This window comes from Biomphalaria glabrata, chromosome 17 (assembly GCF_947242115.1).
Source record: "Biomphalaria glabrata chromosome 17, xgBioGlab47.1, whole genome shotgun sequence".
Classification (NCBI taxonomy): Eukaryota; Metazoa; Mollusca; class Gastropoda; family Planorbidae; genus Biomphalaria; species Biomphalaria glabrata.
In genome coordinates this window covers 6,629,459-6,652,369 of record NC_074727.1, presented here as the reverse complement: position 1 = coordinate 6,652,369, position 22,911 = coordinate 6,629,459, and the positions used below count along the sequence as shown (strand labels likewise).

The window sequence follows — 22,911 nt, the reverse complement described above, 5'->3', positions numbered from 1 at the left end:
CATTAATAACCAAAAAGCTACCGTCTGCGGGCTTTTTTCAGTACACGGGCCAAAGGTTTAGAACTCACTCCCCATTGATCTCAGAACAGACAACATGCTACACTACAATTAAGAATATTAAGACCTATCTGTTTAATTTTTTTTAGATTAGTTTGTCATTTTAGCTCTCGTGTGTATGTTTGTAATGTTATCACAGCGAGCCTACATCTTGTTTGTTAACAGCGCTCTATACATTGTATTGCTATTATTATTATTATTACCATACACCACACCAGTTCATCACGGTAATCCAACAGCGTTCTCCAATATTAAATAAGTGGGTTTCACATTCTGTCGAGTCATACCCTCCCTTACTACTCGGTCTTAAGACCCTGCCTTCTTGGGATACAGGTACACCAGGTTGAGAAACGTTTGCACTAAAACATAGAAGCTTTCGGTTTGTAAGGTCAAAGACCGTGTAGGGCATTAAACTGGTGACTACGCAGGAATAGGCCTACAAAGTGTATTGTGGGGGGGGGGGGGAAGAGGAATAAGAATAGCTTTACAATGTAAAAACGAACTAATCTTTACACACATACTGCCAATAGGGGATACAGAAGAGGACAATAAAGGCGATTTCTTCCATTTCCACTTCCGGAATAACTGAATAAGAAGAATTTAGAGTGTGCAATTTTGTGTCATATTGTGGGTCACGTGTTTATTTTCACCCAAGACAGTTGCAGAGACGAACAGATCGATATCATGTTGGATCGATGGGGATGGAATTTCGAGGTGTCCGCCGAGACCAGTAAGCGTGTGACCAACAGGGGAGGCAACCATGTTCCGGCACGACAGCCTAGCTTGACCTGAATACTGAGTCTTCCCCCTTGTTCCCCCCTCTTCCAGAACGAAAACCAGACCAAGTGTGATTTCATCATCATTTACCTTCGCCGAGTGACTTGGCACGGTACAGTGTTTAAGTCGATACACTGACGTCATCCGAATTCTTACCTGCCAATACATCCATACATACCCCGACCTTACCCTCATTCACCACAGCCTGCGCACGAAGTTCCGTCCCAGTATTCAAACCTATAGTACTCAGGGCCCAAGAGACGTAGAGTTAGCGGGGGAGGGGGACAATTTCGAGCGAACCTATCCTATTAGGCTTCACTAATTGAGCCCTATCACCCTTTTTATTTTCCCCCTTCAATCCGTATCCCTTGCAGTTATAATTAAAATCGATCAGCTGGTGCATACAAGTTTCCATTAAACCGTTGGGTAGGTTTCTGATGAGATGTAACTGGCATGCTACTCTTTAGTATGTTATGGACCGAATCCGATGTGATATTTACTAAGACTATTTTGAACTAAGCTAAATGTAAAGCGCAATAGATCCAGCTGAGTTTGAAATAAGTACAGTTTAAACTATCAACTGATGTTTTGATCATTGCAATATTCAATGCGGTCAGAAAGTCCGGCCTAAGTGGGATTTGGGGCCAAGAGGCTTAAACCGCTTGGCTACCTATCAATGATGTTTGGCTACCCATCAAGGGGGCTTGGCTACCTAATGTGAATATTGAGCCCCTAAGGGCAGCACGGAAGACTATTTCCTAGACACCCCTTCCTTCACTGGTCCACAAGAGAATGGATTTTAGCACTCTGATTATAATAAAAGCATAAAAGTTTCGAAAACTTTATGCCTGATGCTAATGCAGTCTACTTAGCAAAAATAAGAGTCTTCGAATATGACCTATGCTAGAACCTTCTAAAACAAAAAACACAGCGGTACTGGGAATGGTCAACTAGATAACAGCAAAAACTTTAATATCTTTTCCGGTGAGAACGGTTAATTTTTTTTTGTTTTAGTTTCCCTTTTCAGACCTTGCGATCTATAAGGCAGATGATGTAAAGATCCTCTGTTTCTGTGGACCACTGTTAACGAGGGTGTCATGTGGCCCTAACCCTAACCCAACTTATGCCGAGTACCAATTAGCGCTGGTTGGGCTCAGAGGCACCCAAAGATCCCGAAATTAAAAATCCCACTCTTCACCAGGATTCGAACCCGGGACCACCGGTTCGAAAGCCAAGTGCTTTACCGCTCAGCCAATGCGCCTCCCGAACGCTTATACTACTTAAAAAAATGCTCTACGAATATACAAGTCTTTTAAGAGTAATATTTTACTGATGTTAATTGGAGATTAAATGATAACTTCTGAAGCCCTAATTGTTGAATTAATAGTCCTACATCCAGTTAAAAATGATTTTAAAAAAAATATAATTATTTAAAAAACAGAATAAATATAAAACGGGAAGGTTGAATTGTATTTTTTTATCAACTGCTCATTCTTCGAAAGATACAACATTGGTTTGGTTTGGCTGGACAATGAACGGAAGAGTCACTGAATCAAGACAATAGATAAAAGCTTGATGACATAAGGGCATAAAGACAATAGATAAAAGCTAGATGACATAAAGACAATAGATAAAAGCTAGATGACATAAAGATAACAGATAAAAGCTAGATGACATAAAGACAATAGATAAAAGCTAGATGACATAAGGGCATAAAGACAATAGATAAAAGCTAGATGACATAAAGACAATAGATAAAAGCTAGATGACATAAAGATAACAGATAAAAGCTAGATGACATAAAGACAATAGATAAAAGCTAGATGACATAAGGGCATAAAGACAATAGATAAAAGCTAGATGACATAAAGACAATAGATAAAAGCTAGATGACATAAAGATAACAGATAAAAGCTAGATGACATAAAGACAATAGATAAAAGCTTGATGACATAAGGGCATAAAGACAATAGATAAAAGCTAGATGACATAAGGGCATAAAGACAATAGATAAAAGCTAGATGACATAAAGACAATAGATAAAAGCTAGATGACATAAAGATAACAGATAAAAGCTAGATGACATAAAGACAATAGATAAAAGCTAGATGACATAAAGACAATAGATAAAAGCTAGATGACATAAAGATAACAGATAAAAGCTTGATGACATACAGACAATAGGTAAAAGCTTGATGACATAAAGACAACAGATAAAAGCTTGATGGCATAAAGACAATAGATACAAATTTGATGGTATAAAAACAAAATAAGAAAAGGGGAAGAACTAAACGAGGGCAGGAGGTATCAACTGACCTGTAAAAACTTGCTTATTGATAACTTCCCTTGATCGTCGCTCAGATAGTCAAACAGATGAAAGTCAATATCGTGTAGAAGTCCATGGGAGCTATCTCTAAAAGAAAAGAGAACCGACATTAGATGAAATGGACATTGATCGTTTGCTATAAAGCTTATATCAACTCACTCTGTTTGTCTGTTATTTCTCCCACACCCAATCCGGGATCAAACTGAAATTTTGCAAAATTATTTCTTTTACCTGACAAAACAAAAATCAATTTTAAAAAATTAACCAATTAGTTAATAAAGTATTAGTAATTAATTATTTAGTATCTCAAGCACTGGAAATAAATTGCACTTGACTGATAAGGTGGTATAAGCTGAATTCGTCCCATTTATACTTTGTAGAGAGAAAAGTTTGAAACTAACAATAGATAACTATAAAAAAAACATTCTATTTTCATAAGCACTTCCCTGGCACAATGGCTAATGTGTTGGTTTGAGGAGGCTTTAACCTTCGATTTAGGTCGTTCACCTAACCGTACTTTATGAATGTATTAGTATCTGTCTACCCTTTGTTTAAAATCCACTTGGTATTTCTCCCAGTTCCCTCTATAATAACTATCTTGAAGAGCGAATACATTTCTGCAATGTAACCGAATTCTTTTAAAGCATTTTGTTTTCTTAATTTTAAAAAATTAAAATGGCCGAAAATATGGGAGGGGGTGGGGGGACATTGTAAATCTAGACCACTTTCAACAGTGTTTTTGATAGTTAAATGTAAGGCGGGGGGTAATAAAGAAATTGCAAACCAAGAACTAGTGACGGTTGTATGGACAAAGCTGTGTGAGGAGCGATACAGCAGACACCCCGTAAGTCTATCCACTTCTTTCTTAGCCTGGTATTTCCTTCTTCTAGCATCGAAAATATTTGATTTTTTTTTTTCAAGTCTATTCAGAAAATTTTCTTGATATTTTCTTGATATTCTTTGCATCTTTAACCTCTCCCCCCCTCCCTCAAGTCACATTTTATTTCCTACTCGTACTCTCACGTACTACTGGCACATCCATAAACGAGTTCGCTCTCCTCTCTCTGTGACCTTTTAGTACCAAAACAAAACTATCTACGTCATACATTCCCACCAATAACACTTCGAGATACGAATTGGATGCGCCATGAAAGTACATCAAGGTAGGTTACTTTTACAGAATGAAGCTTTCCAAAATTAAGCATTAGATAACCTAAATAGTAAAAGAAAATAAAGGGGGGGGGGTACATCCGGCACATGTTATAATGAATGAAAGCCTGACTAGCTGTCTTACAACATGCTAAGATTGGCAACAGTGTATCAATATTATAAATGCATATTTAAGAAAAGTTCTTTTAAACATGTTTACGCTTCAATATAAACATTTAATTGGTCAACGTTCATTGAGGAAGGAGACCATACGTTTTAAACTGATAATTCTTTATATGTATAGAGAACCAAGAGCACGATGAGTTTACTTCCATAAATCAGAGATAATATTCTGTGTAGAAGCAGGAACGTACCATTTGTTACTCATGCGCAACAGCGAACTTGACAGCTAGCAAAAAATAACTCTTGAGTATGTCGGAGGAGGTCACACACACTTAGGGTCAAAATGTTGGATCAAACGAAGCTACGCGTTTCAGACCAGATCGCTACAGCCATAAGTCCGGATCTACTTTTATATAATTAAGTTGTAGAGGCGGATAAAAAAAGGATGCCCGTTTAAGTCTAAGTAAATAATAACCATATGAACCGGATGCTTGACACAATGACTTATGTGAACTGGTGTGTGGATTTCATTCATAAACAGTGACTAAACAGGCTCAAATTTAACAGCATAAACAAGGTCACACTACACTCAGGAGTCTATATAGTCAGAAGGTGTCGAGCCTAGTTTAACATTACGTCACCTAAAACTTTACTGTATAATGTTCTTCAAAATGAAGCAATGTACTAAGTAGGTCACAGTCCTAGTAAATGGTATGATGAATTGAAAAAAAAAACAAGTGTAGGCCTACACATTTGGACGACACTGGAAAGATTTAGGTCTAGGCCTATAGCATAGAGCAGTATTTCTTTTTAATATAAGTTTTGTGAGATTTAGTGAGATATATATTTTATAGGTCCTTAATGCTATCATAAGAATACCAGATTTAAATACTTGTAGGCCAAAAAATCAATTATAGCTAGTCGTTTCTATGTTATAGGTTTGTTCTTCAAGGGTAATTTTAAGGCATCCAAATGATGGATTTACAACCTACTCTTATACTGACGATTTGGCTAATATTTGCCTTTAACGTTGCATGTAGATAGTGTAGCTATATTATATGTATATATATATAACAGTCTGATGTAATTACGAAAAAAATCATTTTACATTAGTTCAAAATGTAGCAGAATAATAGGTCTTATAACAATACATAGGCCTAAGATAAATAATCATTAAATAGTGCCAAAAGCATAATCCTAAATAAATCATTAGTAGATCTTTAAATAGGTAATAATCTTCGTTTAATAATCTCATTATAAATTTAATAAATAGGTTTATTAATAAATGCACTATCTATATTATATACCTATAGTATATCTTATTATTGTTGTTACTTACGCTTCTGGGTGGCCATAAATAGTCCTTGCGAAGTTCTGACCCATCTTAGCCAAATAGTCGTCGTTAACAAATGATCCATGCTGCCTAATGCTGGTGCTAGATCTAGATATCGATGGATTTGCTTCGTTCAGAAAGTATTTTCCATCATTGTTACTGCTGTTAAATGTTGTAAATGATTTGTTTACATTTACCGTACAGGGTAAACAAAAACATTGTTGACGATGACTTTTATGAAAGTGCAACAGGTGACATCTTGCTATAAAGTTACCAAACAGCCGAGCACTAGACGCCGACTGCATCCCACTTGCGAAAAGAATCACACAACTATAGATCTAAAACCTAGATCCTAATTTGCGTTAACAAACTCGAAAAGTTAATACATCTAAATGGTTCTATAGACCCTACACAGCAGATCAAATCAATATGCTCATTCAAGGCAGCGCGCACTTAAACTCCAAACACAGAAAATCGAAACACTTCCGCCTACAAACCAGTCGGTTATAGAATTATAATTTATGCTTACTTTTTGTGTTTTCTTTTAGTTAAAGCCAAAAAAAAATATTTTTGGCTAAGAGAAAATGTATCAACCGCTTTGTACGTTACTAGATCTGTTAAAGGAGAGACGACACATTCTTAAATATGTTTCATTAAACGAAAGAACACATTAGTATCGATACCACGACACGCAACTGGAACACCCCAAACTTGATTGGTTCATAAGGACACACCTCCACCATCCATCCAATAGAATGGTCTGCCCTCAGCCGTGCCCTCTTTTTTTTGTTTCTCCTTAGTCACTCCGTCTGTCTTGTTAGAGAATCAAGAGCCATATTTTTTCTTCAATCGCTTTTCATACAGCGTTTTTTTTTTCCAAACAAGCTAACAATATAATAAATCATTAGATCTACAAATATGGCTCTTGAGTTTAGTATCTTTACATGTTATGGTTGTGCTTTTATGTAAACTCTCTACATGAAGAGTACAAGTGTACGACTTGAAACTAGGCCATGCTTAATTTTGTCACTATTGCTTGACTAGGTCGTAGAATTGTTTGTTTCGAGACGAAAACAGGAGGAGCACTAAGTCACAGAATTTTCGAAACTTCAAATAGATCTCCTTCACACTGCATAATACTGGCACTGGGTCAGAAGGAAGACATTCTCGAGCAAAGTAGAAATTTGAGTCTTCAAGACAGCTGTGTTGTGCTGGGTGCACATAACACAAATGTCACTAATGTCTCCTGTTACTTAACTCTTTCGCTCCGTAATTATTTTTGTTAATTTTGAAGGACATCTTCATTTTACTCATTACTATCTCACTCCCCCTGTTATGATTGGGCTTCAATAGCTTTGTTGTTTTGTTATCAGAAAATGTTGTATTTGCTATAGCATTAAAGGGAAATGCATGCTCTTTAGCTTCTTTTTATATATTTCAAAGTCAAGTTTAAAAGTTAAACACTAATTTAATTTAATGAGGTCAAATCAACGATTGTATCGTCGATTAGGAGAGAAAGAGTTAAAGAACAAAGGCTCATTGGCAGTTGTACATTTTTTTTTAATGCACATGTTTTTAAACTACTATAGCAAAAGGAAAAGAAAGTAAAAAAAAAAAAAAAATGGAGGAAATAGTTTCCACCTGAATGTAACGTTTCGGGATAAAAAAGAAAAAAAAAAGAGAGAGAAGAAACATCGGACTGAAGATAACTGGTCTAGAATCTAGATGACATATGTGGCTCCATTTAGGAACAGGTACAATCTAAAAGAAGTTTAATTCAATATGATTTCACAACCTAAAACATTGCAGAAATTAGGGGATGATTTTTTATTTATTTTATTTTTTTTTGCTGCTCTTCACAGAGTGATGTTCACTGATGTGTTTTAAAATTATACCGAGTTAGAAAACTTGTTACAGGAAAGTGAATTATGTACCAAATGGTACAATGCTGGAGGTAAATTTAAGGAGTAATTAAGTGAACATTTCAGTAATTTGTCCTAGAAATCAGAAAATTTCTTTTACCATAAAGCTACGGTCCTACTCTTAACATGAATCGAGATTTTTAAAAAAATAGATGAATGTTCTTATTTTTAAAAAATATACTTTTGAATATCTTCCATTTTTTAAAAGCAATAATCATATTGTGCTTAATTTTTTTGTCTGAAGTAAGAAACAATTTGGAATAGCACAATGACTCTTGCAACTCCACCAGAGAGGTCATAGTGACCACTCTGCCAGTCCAAATCAGGATATAGGAGGAACGCGGACGTGGTGTTAGCAACAACACCATGGAATTATACTAAAAAAAAAAAAAAAAAAAAAAAAAACAAACCTAGAAAATTTGTCCTGCGAGCAGAAGACTCTTCAATTCAAATATTCATGAAGCAAGTGGTGAAAGCCGAAAGGACGTTGAATATATTATCTTATATTTTACAGACGTTACTTCAAAAAACGAAGATAATTAAGTCCTACGCATTGCATGTGTCAATCTATTCATGCATGTTAGTCAATGACTTAAACTCTGTTAAGTAATTGTGTTTCCTGGCTGATTCAGGCAACCCATTCCCTTCTCTATTAACAGTTGGGAAGAAGGAGCCCTTGTACGATTTTGTCCTAGCGTATGGAATAAGAAATGTGCCTTTATCTTTGTGTCTTTCTGAGTATTTCATTGGGTTTTGTTTTTCTATTTGTAAATTATGGTTTAGTGTTTTATGAGTTATAGCTACTTCACTTTTTATTCTTCTGTCCTGAAGTATCTCTAAGTCTAGTGATTTTAGTAGAGGTGTTGCTCTAAGTCTAATCAAATTGAATATTCGTATGTCCTAAATCTCACTGCTCTATTTTGTATTCGTTCTAGTTTCTTTATGTTTTCTTGAGTTGAGGGATCCCAAACAGAGGATGCATACATCTTTATAGCGACCTCTCCATGGCCCCCTTCAATCGCAAAACGCGATTATAGATCATCTCATAGAAATTAGACGAATGCCTGGGCATTAGCTGTGGTCAGAATGATGTTGCCCACACATCAGTTCCTTACTTCTGATGCGTCCTAAGGAATGGTACGTGACAATACAGTTTGGGTGCAGCTCCTGATTTGTCCTCAGGGTTGACTCTGGAAGCCTTTCCCATGTTAGGGTAAAGCTGCAAGGCAGCAGTGATTTGAATTTAGAGTTCCTGAATTCTAGATAGCCAGTAAGCCAACAATTGAAGGAACATGGAAAGTGACGATCGTGCATGAAAAAGAAAAACAAGGCAAGTTGATAGTGAAATGAAAAGAATCGAAATGAAAATAATTACATCTCAATGATGGATTTTATTGAAAACCAGATGGACCCAATCCGGACTGATATCAGAACTGATCTAGTACTCTGGTCACAAAGAAGCCCGTTGCCGACACTGGAGAGTCGGTGGATACAGTGGCGCATCACTTGCAAGTGTGTCAGCAGCTCCGAGAGCTGCGGGGTAGTTTGTCTGCAGAGTCACTTGAACTGTATGGAAGCTTGAAGACACTACGCTATGATTTTTTAAGTTTACTGATTCTTGCAAACCTAAAATAAAAAGAAAATTATTTTTATTTTTTTTTTCTAATTCTGAAACAATCTACCAAATATCTACGTGTCTTATAACTCCTCTTGGAAAATTAAAAAATCGTAGCAGGTTCAAATGTAAGCCATCTTGTTTCTGCTTTACAAAACATTTATAAATTACACCTCATCATTTCAGTACCATTTCCTTGGTCCAGAAAACCTTTTATTAAATACCTCAATTCAAGTAAAATATCTTTTTAAAACAGTGACCGGTTATGGGTCATAATGTGGGACATTTTATTTCTTCCATTTGTACAATAACCTCTGTTCATTGGAACAAATGGAACCTGGGTGGACACGGCTCTTGAAAACGGCTCTAACGATTTTCCTAAAAATTTGACTGTCTGACAGCAGGTGTATATCTTTCGGAAAAGAGTTACTAGCTACTGGGATAACTCTAGTTTGAGTTATAATTTTGCAAAGTATATATATATTTATAGCTTTTATATAGCTTAAGTTCAGAGCGCTTTGGTCCAATCTCATTTGTGGACCAGTGGAGGGGGAGGGGGTATCTAGGAGTTGGTTTTCCGTGCTGCCTTTAGGCGCTCAGTAAACACAACTCTGCCAGAGTCGGGTGTCGAACCCCTTCTAGCCAAGTTCAAGCGCACTTAGCCTCTCGACCACGCTTCCCACAAAGTAATAGTATAATAAAAACTTTCCTTTGAGACTTCAAAGTCCCAAACTATCACTGTTAGTGTAATTCACCCCACTCCACCAACTGGAAGTATACTGTCACTTTTTAATAAAAGAGTTTTTAGTGAGTGGATCTGTATATTAAACATGTCATTGTATTTATTGAGATTATTGAGTTACTGTGTAAAAACAAGTTTCTTTGGGATAATAAAGCTAATTATTATTAATATTATACAAACCAAAATGAGAATAAGGGAGAAAAAAAAAAACCACCAACAACGCTTGTAGATATTTATTTGAAAGAAATATAAACAACTTTGAATGCAATGGACATATGCTGCCTAAAAGTAATCACATTACAAACAAATGTGAACAATCATATACTTTTACATTTACTCTGACCCAACACAGTCACGTGTTCCGTATATCACTCAATCTTAAGTGAACCATGCAGACTACTTTACATCATAAGTAGCTTAAACTAAAACATAATTGTTTCATTTTGTAGTGTAGAAATTTAGTGCAGTCTTTACTCCGAAAGATTCACAAAAAGAGAACTTGTTTATAAATAAGTCACTGTTACACAGATTGTGACTACACTAGTTGTTCCGCCATTCACTATAATGATTTTGGGGTAATTCCAAACCGAATATTTGTGACTAAGTTATTCACAGTAAATTTCTCTTTGTATAAAGATCTCTTAAATTAATCAAATACACTTAGAGAGTGGCTGTGGCTGAGTGGTAAACCACTTGGCTTTTGTACCAGATTCAAATCCTGTGATTTTTAATTTTGGGATCTTTGGGCGCCTCTGAGTCCACCCAGCTCTATTGGGTACCTGACATTAGTTGGGGAAAAGTAAAGGCGGTTGGTTGTTGTGCTGGCCACATCATACCCTCATTAACTGTAGGCCACAGAAACAGATGACCTTTACATCATCTGCCCTATAGATTCCAAAGTCTGAAAGGGGGAACTATATTTTACTTTAAGATAGTATAGATGAGAAAAAGAAATAGAGAAATGTGGTGGCAATGCAATGGAAGCTAAAGGAAGGAAAACTTTACAAATTTAAAAGAGATTTTAAAATCATAGAGAAAACTAAAAAAAAAAAAAAGTCACTATGTTGAAAAATGACAGCAGCTAACTGTATCAAAAAATTTACTATATGCTAATGATTAACTATTTAACTTGGCTTTGGTGACAGAAATGCTATCTTTAGTTTGGACATCTTTACTAGCTTTATGTAAAATGAGTGCTTAAAATTAACCATGGGAGTATAGATTGGGTCAAAATGAATGTCAAAGAGTGTTGAACAAAAATCTCCTGACAGTAACTCTTCATTTTGATAAATTTATGATAAAGTAAAAAAAATAAATTAAAAATGCTATTTTTGTAATGTAATGAAATAATCTATAAATATTTTGATGGATTTTTTTTTTAGGGTCATGGTACTTGTCAAAAGTTAGGTGGCATTTAACTAAACAATTATTGCTGAATCTCGAATGTAATTATTTATAAAATGACAATATTTAATAGATAACTCAACAAAACATATATTTTCAAGACTAACACTTAAGATTTTATAGTAATTTTACTGAACACCTAGTTGTTGGCTCACAAAAAAAAGTACTTTAAAGTACTTTCATTGAAAACCTATTGATTTGATATGAAAATGCTCCATTTGGCAAAAAATTTTCATTGCCTTAAAAATATTTTTGTTGTAGTACAGCAGTAAAAAAGAATCACATTTGTAAAATGTTATAAAGTTAAAACAATATGAAAGAGTTATGCCTTGAGAGTTTACAATAGACTCAGTATAGTTCTGTCAGGGAATCACATCTAAATATAATTTATCCTTTTGTTTTTACTTTCAGTGATGGACATAATCGTACTGCCAACTCTAGCAGTAGCAATACTTATCACTCACCCATATGTACATGAAATGACACAAATACATTTTATCTTTACAATAAAAATTGAAGCATTTGTCAACAAAGAGATCACAGAAAGAGAAAAAAATAATTGAAAGATGTTGAAAGAATTATGCAGCCAGCATGTTGACCACTGATAACTGGATAGACTACTGAAGAGAGGGGCCCTGGGCCTTATAAACAATCAGAAACAACATCAGAATAATTGTAAGCTTTATCATCACCATAAATACTTTCATTAATGTCAACAAGATGGTGGAAGTCTAATCGCAATAAAAAAAAACAACACAAAATACATTTTTCACCCATTTAGCATCTCTATTGAAACAGTTGGCCCATTCAATGACCAGATGTGACAGTTACCCACATAGCTTTATGAAAACTTAGTAGAGCAGAGAAAAGTTAGTAGATTTGCACCACAAAACAATAAGTAACTAGTTTTGACAGTGTTATGCAAGTCTATAAAAATCTTTAAAAGTACAGAGAACACTAATTTTTATTGAGCTTGAAGCTAGCTTTGCCTATTTAGTATTTCCATTATTCTGTGACAAATATTGTCAATGAAGAAAGAATATGCCAAATAGTAGTAACAGTTAACTCAGGTATTTATTTTCCTGATATCAGCATTAGTAACCTGGCAGAATCATCTATGAACCATATGTATAAGAAAATTACACTAGCGACATGAAAACAGGAAACCCTGGACATCATTTGAATACTTGACAACAAAAAAAGGCAAACAAAATATGATGAAAATATTCTAATTTTAAAGCTTTGTAAGATACCACAAATTTAAATCACTAAAAAAATTTGTTTGGACAAGATAAAAAGTAATACACTTGAATCTTAAAAAAAACAACAACGTGGAAAGTAGAAAAACTGAATGCAAAGCCTCATTTAGAAACACACTGAAGGTTTAAGGCTCATTTTTTTTTCTTCTTTTCTAAAGACATCCCCCACTATGTTTCAGTAAATTAAAATGACGGAGAAATGAATTTTAAATTATATGACAGATGACTAATGTGATTCTCATTGCAATGATAAACAAACATTCAAGAAAGCTGTTTGGAAGATAAATAAAAACTCATAAAATTTAAAGCCTGTTGTCTTTGTATTTAACTGATTGACATGACTGACTGTGAAAAGTTGCTATGCTACTTTACATAACTGAGGGATGAAATCAAAATTGAAAAAAAACTAGACTAACAATAACACTATTTATAGTTCCATCAAAAGGTCATCTGTGGTTTCATCTGTCTGTGGCCTTGAACTCTGATCTTCCTTGACATCTTCAGCTGTGAACCGATCCAGTTCCTCTTTTGTCACACTGCTCTCTTCACATTCAACTTTAGTGATCAAAACTTGCTTTTCTAAGCAGGAATAAAAACACAACTATTATCATTTATTTTGGTTCTATATGCAGGACAAATATGTAACTAAAAAAAGTAGTAAAGTTCCCTTTTCAGAACTTAATGTAAAGCTCATCTGATTATGTGGCCAACATTCAACCACGACCAACAGCCTTTAATTAGAGCTGGGTGGACTCAGAGGTGCCCAAAGATCCCAAAATTAAAAAATCCCAGTCTTCACCAGGATCCTTCACACTATTACAAATTCTACTAGTCAATGCCTACAGCATATTTTACATCACTATAATTGTAACACAGATGAACTGCCCACTAGTTTAACTTAAATATTAACTTAAAGAATTGCAGCACTAATTCTCCCTAACCCTAACCCAAAATAAAAAAAAAAAGATTTGACCAACCTTTCAAAATAAGATCCCAGAAATCTTTTTTACTTTTTGTCAACAAAACGGTCTTAAACTTGGTTAGGAATGTATTGAATATATTTGGCTCCATTTTCTGAAAGAAGAAAACCCACTGTATATTGTCTTAAGAGAATTAAAGAATTCAATATAAATACATATAATACTATAATTCCATATTACAATATGAACAAAAACATGGATATATATCTATTCAAAATAAGATGATATCAGAATGTTGTTACTGGTTGTTGACTTGTAGCACCAAACTGCTAGTAGACAACTAAACCGTTGTAGGTGTAATATATTTAAACTAATAGTACTTCCTTTAATGAACAAACTAAAAAACACTTTATTTATAATTTAAACAAAATCAAGTTGAAATGAGATAAAATAACTGTAGTAGACCTAAGTAATAATATTTCTTAACAAAATCTAACTCACTACAATAACACAACCTTTCCGTCTTACGTTCTGGAGTCATCTGTCCTAACTAAGACCAAGTGACGACAATGCCACCTATGTTGCATCATTCACAACCAATCCCTAAACTTTTCCCACCCTTACCCTATAAACACACACACACTCCATAACACAGAACACAAAGGAAAAAAAAATTTTTTTTATCCTTACTTGGATACATGCTTCCCTTAAAGCTTTCACACAGTCTAAAGCCTTGGAATAATTTTGTTGGCCAAAAGACTGCAACACTATCTGCTGGATGTAGTTTTGCATCTGATCACACGCTGATAATAAACAAAAAAGAATGAACAAGCTTCAAAATGTCTTCTCTACATATTTATGCAAGTACAGAAAATCTTATCTATGTCATTAAAAAAAGGCATATAAGAGCAAAAGCAGCAGATTAATCTAATACATGATAGATGGTTGTATTATTATTATAGCTTTTATATAGCGCTACTTTCATGCTTATAGCATGCTCAGAGCGCTTTGGTCCAATCTCATTTGTGGGAGGGGGGTATCTAGGAGTTGGTTTTCTGTGCTGCCTTTAGGCGCTCAGTAAACACAACTCTGCCCGAGTCGGGTGTCGAACCTCGAGCCCCCTTCTAGGTAGCAGGGCCAAGTTCAAGCGCACTTGGCTTCTCGACCACGCTTCTGTATTAAAGGTCACACGATACTCTGAAGATAATCAAGCAGTTTCATCTAGCAAATGTAGCATAGTAACTATTTCTTAATATAGTTTTACAGTTCAAAGCTGAGAAATTCTAAAAAAAAAATGGTGTGTAGTTTGTTTCTTGCATTCAATAGTTAAGAGCAAAATAATTGCTCTATAAGATGTACAAACAAGATACCAGCATTGTCTTTTTTTTTTTAAAAGTATCTTTTTTAAAGTTTTTATTGTTTGTAATCAACAGATTATGAGACTATAGATATATAAAGTTTTACTAAAGACCATCCATCTACATCTGTAATTTTTCCAAAAGATGTGACAGAACAAGGACCTCTTGTCTAGGTAGCCTTCTACTATTCTACTATTCTAACACTATGACCCACAAAAAGATGACTACACTTAGGTCAGGGCTACAACACCTGGGCCATTCAGACATACCTTCTTCAAACAAATCTTCATCTCTCCTACTTATTAGAGATTTGAAATCTTCCACTGGGGTCACAGTCCCTACCTGAAAGGATAATGCAAAATTTGCACATTGTAAGCAGAAAATATGTAGGGGTCAGGAAGTAAGAATTGGTTTGTATACAGCAGAATTAGTGCTGCAATTCTTTTGACAATACTGAAGTTAAACTAGTGGGCAGTTGATGTTAATTCATATGCTGTAGGCATTGACTAGCAGAATTTGTAATAGTGTGAGGGAACTACATTTATTTAAATAGTCAGAGATTCGTTAACATAATGAACTTATTATAGTTAAAAAAGATACTCCTTTCCAAAATACATCAAAAATAGATTCAAAATCCAGTCTGAAGATAGTATATGGCAATATGTCATACTCATCACAGAATTATCAATTGCAAAAAGTCACATTTTCACTTGTCTTAACGCATCCTATTGCTCCTGGAGTGAAAACAGAACTACCCTCGACCGCCATCTGGTTATCTGATCAAGTAATCATCGCAACAATGGTTCGTTTATCTTTTGAGTATCATCCTTAACCACAGTAAAGAACATGATTATTTGTATCACCCATTTTTAATGTCACTGCTGAGTCTGTGACAAAATGTTTCTGAGGCTGGTAATAAGGGAGATAGGAGGCTATCAACACTTAACTACCTTATTGAGTTCAGCTATTAATACACCTAGGAGGCTATCAAACAATCAACCACCTTATTGAGTTCAGCTATTAATACAGCAAGGAGGCTAGCAAACAATCAACCACCTTATTGAGTTCAGCTATTAATACACCTAGGAGGCTATCAACACTTAACCACCTTATTGAGTTCAGCTATTAATACAAAAGTAGTTAAATTACTTTTTTTTCTTTCTTTCCAAAAACATGTTTGACCACTTCATACATTTTAAGAGGCTTATCTTTATAAAAAAAATTATCCAAAGAACTGGCTTAATGACTGACCTGAGTAACATTCATTTTGGTAATATTTTTTATTCCACCTTCTAAGTCTTCATCTAATTTGACTTTCTTCTCAGGTGGTCCACGTGTGTCATCATCACTGAAAAACAGAAAGTAAACTACACTGACATGACATTAAAGGCTAGTTAAACCTCTAAAGTATATATATATTGAAGTCTTGGGCATTTTCAAATACCAATATCCAACACACATTTCTTACCACAAGAAGTGGCAGATAAACAATCCTAATTTCACTGATAAGAAAAATATACAAAATACTTTTTTTTTTTAAAAACTAAGTCATGTAATTAAATTTGTAATAGATCTAGACTGATAATAAATCTTCGGGATAAGAAATATTTTTACCAATTATTTTTTTAGCGCAATTTCATGGGTTTAGCTTTCTCAATGCGCTATGATCCTATCACTTGTCTGGCCCAGTTGGGAAAAGGTGGGTGAAGAAAGAAGGAGGTAACTGGGTGAATGTTACAGTGATTACTATTTAAATACGGTTATAAAAAAAAGTTAATGACTTAAATTTGAACTCTGCTTATGAAAATAGAAAGTTTTTATAGTTATTTTCAAACTAATTCTACATAAAGTATAAAGAGATAATTCAGAATCTACCGCCACATCTGTCAAGTTCAAGTTCTGTTCCTTAACAAACAAAATAATTAATACCAATAGTTAATCAAGTAATTGGTTAATTTTTTAAAAATTGATTATTATTATGTCAGGTACAATAAATAATTGTGCTAAGTTTCAACTTGATCTGAGAATAGGTGTGGGAGAAATAACTTTTTTACCAGACAGACTGATTGAGTTAATCTAAAAACACATCAATACAGGGGAATAAACTCACTTTTGTTGAACAAAGACATTTTGTTCAGTCTTAGGTTTCTGTTCAACCACCTCCAGCTTAACACACTTCTTCAGGTGTTCCAAGACTGGTTGGCTGTCCCTCACTACTTTCTCCGGCGGAGTCATGTAACTGGTGATCAGGGGAGATAAATCAGGCAAGGGATCATGGGGGTTCAGTACTCTGTGCTGTAGGCACTGCAGAATAAAAAAAAACAAACTGATAAAAACAAATAATGAGAGAAAGTATGGGGGAAAAGTTAAGATGTGATTAGAATTTTTGTAAGACTTATTAAAGATAAAACATTGAACATAAAGAATAAATGTACAAAGAGAATAGCATCTATAAATCTTACTTTATGATTTATAGAGAATGATATGTAAAGGTGTATAGATTGATTTTAATTACCTGGTAGACACGTTGAAAGTAAGGGTTAAAGGTCAATTTAGGCTTCAGAGCTTCCTCTGTATCACCATCATCGTTTCTAAATAAACAAAAATAATATTTGGCACCTTTATTAAACAATTTCTATTTAAGGTTTTAAAAACTGAAAATTTTAAAATAAAATAATTTATTTTAATTTATAGTCAAAATATTTCTTAAAAGAAATGATTTAAAAGAAGGCTTAATTTATCCTACATAAGAAAAAAGATAATACTACAAATTTTAAAGGATTAGAGGTGTTAATTTTTTTTTTTAACGGGATTAGTACTCCTTAACTTTTTTTTTTAATTGGTATCCGAAAAAAAAAATTATGACTAATTTTTATCAAGTAAATGCAACCTATAACTTGCTAAATGTAGAGAAATAAATGTCTTTCCTTCTCCAAACAACTATGAGAATAAGGAAATATTTAGAGACAGAAATAATACCATCTTTATTTATAATAAATATAATATAAAAACTATTGAAGTACGACAAGACGCAATATCTTAAATCTTTAATTAATGTGCTACAAACTCTTTTTGCTAGATCACATCACTTTAAACAGAAAAACATGACAATAGAAGACACAAATATAACTAGTTATTTATTGATAAAAAAAAGGTCTTTATTTATCCTGTTAATACATGTTAATTTGAATACTAACTCAATGGCAGTTGTCAGGTCCATGCTTGTTATTAAATCATCAACAGCTTGGAGCTGTTCATCTGAAAGAAATAGATGAAAAAGTACACAAATAATAAAGATTTGAAGAGATATCTTTGCATAAAAGTATTGAGCTTATATGAGCCTATCCATGTTTACATTTGTTACATTCAGAGTAGAATATAAGGGATGCTTTAGGTTTAAGTCAGGAGAGCTAATACACTTTAAAGTAATCTATTGTTTAGCAGTTTTAAATTTATAATGCTGAGACATGTAAGCCTGGAAAGATGATGCCTTGAACAAAGATGTTTTACAGCAAGTTGATATTTTTGGTCATGAAAAATTCTGGCTTGTTGAATAGATTCCATGAGACATTCTCTATGAGGAGCTTGTCAAGGGAACTAGTTGAATAGATTCCATGAGACATTCTCTATGAGGAGCTTGTCGAGGGAACCAGTTTAATTGATTCCATAAGCAGACCTGCCTACCAAAAAAAGTCCAAATGCGTAACGCTGATGGTCAAAATGCGTATTTTGGCACCAGAATGCGTAACACTTGCGCGATCCACTATTTTGTCATATATATATATATATATATATATATATACATATTAGATCTAGATGTCATGATTAGATCTACAATCTAAATCTAGATCAATACGACAATAGATATGATATCTATCTGGATCTATGTCTAAACAATGAATATAATCTACTCTAGGTCTGGGCTCAAGAGTGTTACCGATGCCGTGGATCCGCTACAAATGTCGGTCTACTCCAAACTTTCGTAGGCCTACCTTCATCCTTGATCTATTCTATACTAAGACTAAGAATCTAGTCTAGATCTTGACTAGATGGTAGTAGATGTTATCAATCTAGTCAATCAAAATCATACTACAACTAAATTGGATTGTAGAGTAATGTAGTGAATCATGACATAACGTAATGTCTAGCTATCTATTCCTGTAAAACAAGTTATCTAGATTCTAGATCTAGAATCCAGATCTAGATCTAGACTAGATATATACAATGTCACTCAATGTGTTTTGAATTGACTGAACTTCGATATTTTTTCTATACAAATGAATACGGGAATCAAAGATTCAACATAATTAATTTCTACTAATAAACTTACAAAAAAAAAAAAGTCACGTTGGTGTATCAGCTAACTGACGGTACCAACCTGGTACCAACCCGTCACTCCCTCACTCTCGCGTTTTTCATTTTTAGACTAAATCTAATTGCTTTTAAGAACCAATCAACGTATAGATCTGGACACAATGTGTTCCCCCACCTTTTCTGTTCCCCCCCACCCCACCCAACAGGACGGCTTAGCGTGACCTCCGTGACCGCTCGTAAGCTAGTCAAGAGAGGGAAAAAAAAGGATACGAAATGCGTAACGCGACGGGTTACATGCGCATTTGCGTACTGATGGTCATTTTTGGGAGATTTTGCGTAACGAATACGCATTTTGCGTAACGGTAGGCAGGTCTGCATAAGACAGTCTCTAAGAGGAGCTTGTCGAGGGAACCAGTTTAATTGATTCCATAAGACAGTCTCTAAGAGGAGCTTGTCGAGGGAACCAGTTTAATTAATTCCATAAGACAGTCTCTATGAGGAGCTTGTCAAGGGAACTAGATTTTTAAGCTACAGAGATCATCACAAAACACATCTGAGAAATTGGGTCAGGAGTGCAAAACTTAGTGACACACTATATGCCATGACATTAACATTTACATTTTCAAAAATATATATCTCTATCAGTTCTGTCAAAAGGCTTTTATATTTAAATGGCTAAAATTAAAAGTTTGCAATCTTACCTGTAGGTTTATACTTTTTATTGATGACATCTTCTGCTGACAAAGGGAGAGAACCAAATGTAAATGATCTAATATCTTCTGCAAATGGAAGCTCTACCCAGAGAAGGCACTAAAAAAAAATAATATAGAAGTATGTGTTAATAAATTAATAATACAAAAATGAGTCAAAGAAAATCAAATCTGAGCAAAAAAATGTAAATAAAAATATAAATTTCAGAAAACATAAATCAAACTAAGAGCACAAACTGAAAGTCACAATGAAAAACAGAAAGCTATGAGGAACATTGGTGGATTAAAAAGACATAATTTCCTTTTTTAAAGCCTCCAGGAGTTTTCTGTTCAAACACTTTCCAAAAAGATGCACAACTATTGACTATCAGATAGAGATTGAGTTAACGAGTAACTCTTTTGTTTTCAAATTCTCTGGATCCCTTACAATGGTTTTAGTTGGTTAATATGTCTTGGTATTTTCAGTATAGAGGGACTTCTTCTAGTCCAACAGTTGCGCTGGACAAGGCATGTATCCCGTATGTGGGTTACAGCTGGAGCTGCACAGGAAATACTGCATTATCTTTAATCTTCGAACTCGAAGACAAGCCTTAGTATTTTTATTTTCAGAAGTTCAATCTGATGACTTAATATCCAAGTGTATGCTGGGGAGTCAAGTTTTGGTGAAGAACCTTCAATGAAGTCCAGTAGGGAATCAGCGCAGTAGACGCCATTATTCCATTGATCGTTAGAAAGGCTTTTATCCAATGACCAGGCCTGGAAATGAGGATCTTTCACCCTTGTCCTGTCTGAGGGCTCCCAATAGTAACAGCCATAATGACTGGGCAGTTTTTAATCTTTATAGGTGTTGGGAAACAAAAAATGTTGGACAGACATCTTTAAATTCAAAGTAAAAATATTAGATCCAAACCTATAAATGACAATGTGGAATATGTGATCAAGTGTTAAACTTAGGATAAAAATCAGATGGCGACAACTAACCTCACACTTGGCCTTAATGTGAGGGATCAAACATCCAATCCTTGGTGCAGCTATGGCATTATAAACTTTCCTAGCTATCGCCACACAATTTGTTTCATACAGTGCATTGATCAGTGCAGACAAAGCAATGGCTGCAGCCTGCAAGACAAAGTAAATTTTAAAAATTAATTTCTTGGTTTTAGATTTACTAAATATTAAACACTCATCAAAATCTGTTCATTTCTCGAACTCTAAATCTAGAGCTCTTCCTTCGTGGTTTGAGAAGAGCAAGTTTTTAATTTTCTATGAACTGGAAGATGGCTATAAAGTCCAATCCTCATTATAAAATCCTGCTGAATTTTTCTTAGTGTAGGTGGAAGGAGTTTAGCTTTTAGATGTGCAAGAGTTTAAGGTCCAGGACTCTAATGCATACAAGAGTGAAAGGAGGAATATAGTTCAATATACCACTGTAGACTTTTAGTTTTATAAGATATGCAGAGTCCTCTCCCTTACCATACTTGTTCTTGAAATCTGTCCAACTCTAATTATGCCATAGCATTGTATCGATTCTTTTGTAGAGAAGAATTTTGTTTAAAAAAAAAAATAAAAATCCCCATTTTGTAATTTTTAAATAAAAATCCCAGCCTTCACCAAGATTTGAACCTGGGACACCCAGTTGGGAAGCCAAGCACTTTACCACTCAGCCACCACGCCTTCTTACTCAACATAAGAGGGTAAAAGAAAGGTAAAGAAAAAGAATTTTTGAAGTCTCATACATTCATTAAAAATCATACTTCAATATTATAACCACTAAAATTTTACACTTTCAGCAACGCTGATAAATAAAAGTAACCTATAGATCTAGTTTATAATCAATGCTTAGTCCATAAAGGCAAATGCTGCCAACTACTCTAACAAGTATGGATTCCTAATACTAAAAGTATACAATCTGCAACAAAATATAATCTAGTTAATGCTACCTCATCATTTTTCTCTGCTGTAATACTTATCACACCGTCACCAAGGTAATGATACCTTTTGACCTGTTGATGAAAGATAGGTGAAGTTTACTGCTGGAAGAAACAGACACAAGTATAAATCTAAGATACAATTAAATTAACAAACAAGACCACTAGCCAATTTGAAAAGCAAATATCAAAGACAATAGCAAAATTAAAAAGGAAAAACCAAGACTATCAAAAAATAAAATGTTTGTTAATTGTGTTGTGAAAAGCAAAGGCAAAGAATATCACTTAAATGTTTATTATAACTCCAACAAGCCTATGAATAACAATCATACACTACACATAGTGTTATTTCCGATTAATTAAGAATAATATTCTGAGCATTTACTTTAAACCTTTTAAGTGCCTATGAAGTAAACTAGAAAAACACAGGCGTAACTAGATTCTCACTTATATATGAAGCATATCAGTTTCTAATCTAGATTTGGAGTAAAATAGCTTATTGTTTCAATTCTTGATCTTCTTAAGTTTTAATAATTTTAACAACAGATTCCGTAATCATTGAACAAGACATTGGTTGTGTCTTCTTATAATCTTAACGTTAAAAATGGATTTGTTGGATTTTAAAAGTAAATTTAAGGATGCTTCAGTATATTATTGAGTTGTACCGACTCATTTAGTTGCCAGAGTAAGATCCAGGCATGAATATCTTTATAAAAATCTTAACAAGTCGTCTAGTTATATAAAAAATGAAGTTTTGATCTTGCTGTTAAATTTTTATTTGACCTAAAGTATAAGTCAATTGTGCACGCACTATGCATTCACACATGTAGCTTCTCGATTTCCATTTCATAAATTATTGACCAGCAGTCAGTCAAACTGACTCAAACTGGCCCTAGACTGCCAAAGTATTTCCGAAATTTGATTTATGTAGCACAGCTATAATTTTTGCATTCATGAATAATGGCTATTCCGTT

General features: G+C 34.2%; 2 protein-coding genes across 2 annotated transcripts in view; both read right to left on the bottom strand.

Annotated features, from left to right (window-relative positions):
- LOC106077694 (glutaminase liver isoform, mitochondrial-like) overlaps nt 1-6,657 on the bottom strand; it is a 37,207-nt gene extending 30,550 nt beyond the window's left edge. Inside the window, exons 1-2 of the mRNA XM_056015421.1 lie at nt 5,772-6,657; nt 3,151-3,247 (exon numbers count right to left, since the gene is read on the bottom strand). Of these exons, the coding sequence (XP_055871396.1) occupies nt 3,151-3,247; nt 5,772-6,070 (396 nt within the window). The 5' untranslated portion in view covers nt 6,071-6,657. The remainder of the gene's footprint in view (nt 1-3,150; nt 3,248-5,771) is intronic.
- A 3,605-nt stretch (nt 6,658-10,262) lies between these two features.
- The window catches only part of LOC106065855 (X-ray repair cross-complementing protein 5-like), a 19,220-nt gene continuing 6,571 nt past the window's right edge, over nt 10,263-22,911 (bottom strand). Inside the window, exons 10-20 of the mRNA XM_056016127.1 lie at nt 21,950-22,012; nt 20,991-21,128; nt 20,001-20,109; nt 18,183-18,243; nt 17,501-17,576; nt 17,096-17,289; nt 16,237-16,333; nt 15,255-15,327; nt 14,318-14,430; nt 13,685-13,781; nt 10,263-13,286 (exon numbers count right to left, since the gene is read on the bottom strand). Of these exons, the coding sequence (XP_055872102.1) occupies nt 13,135-13,286; nt 13,685-13,781; nt 14,318-14,430; nt 15,255-15,327; nt 16,237-16,333; nt 17,096-17,289; nt 17,501-17,576; nt 18,183-18,243; nt 20,001-20,109; nt 20,991-21,128; nt 21,950-22,012 (1,173 nt within the window). The 3' untranslated portion in view covers nt 10,263-13,134. The remainder of the gene's footprint in view (nt 13,287-13,684; nt 13,782-14,317; nt 14,431-15,254; nt 15,328-16,236; nt 16,334-17,095; nt 17,290-17,500; nt 17,577-18,182; nt 18,244-20,000; nt 20,110-20,990; nt 21,129-21,949; nt 22,013-22,911) is intronic.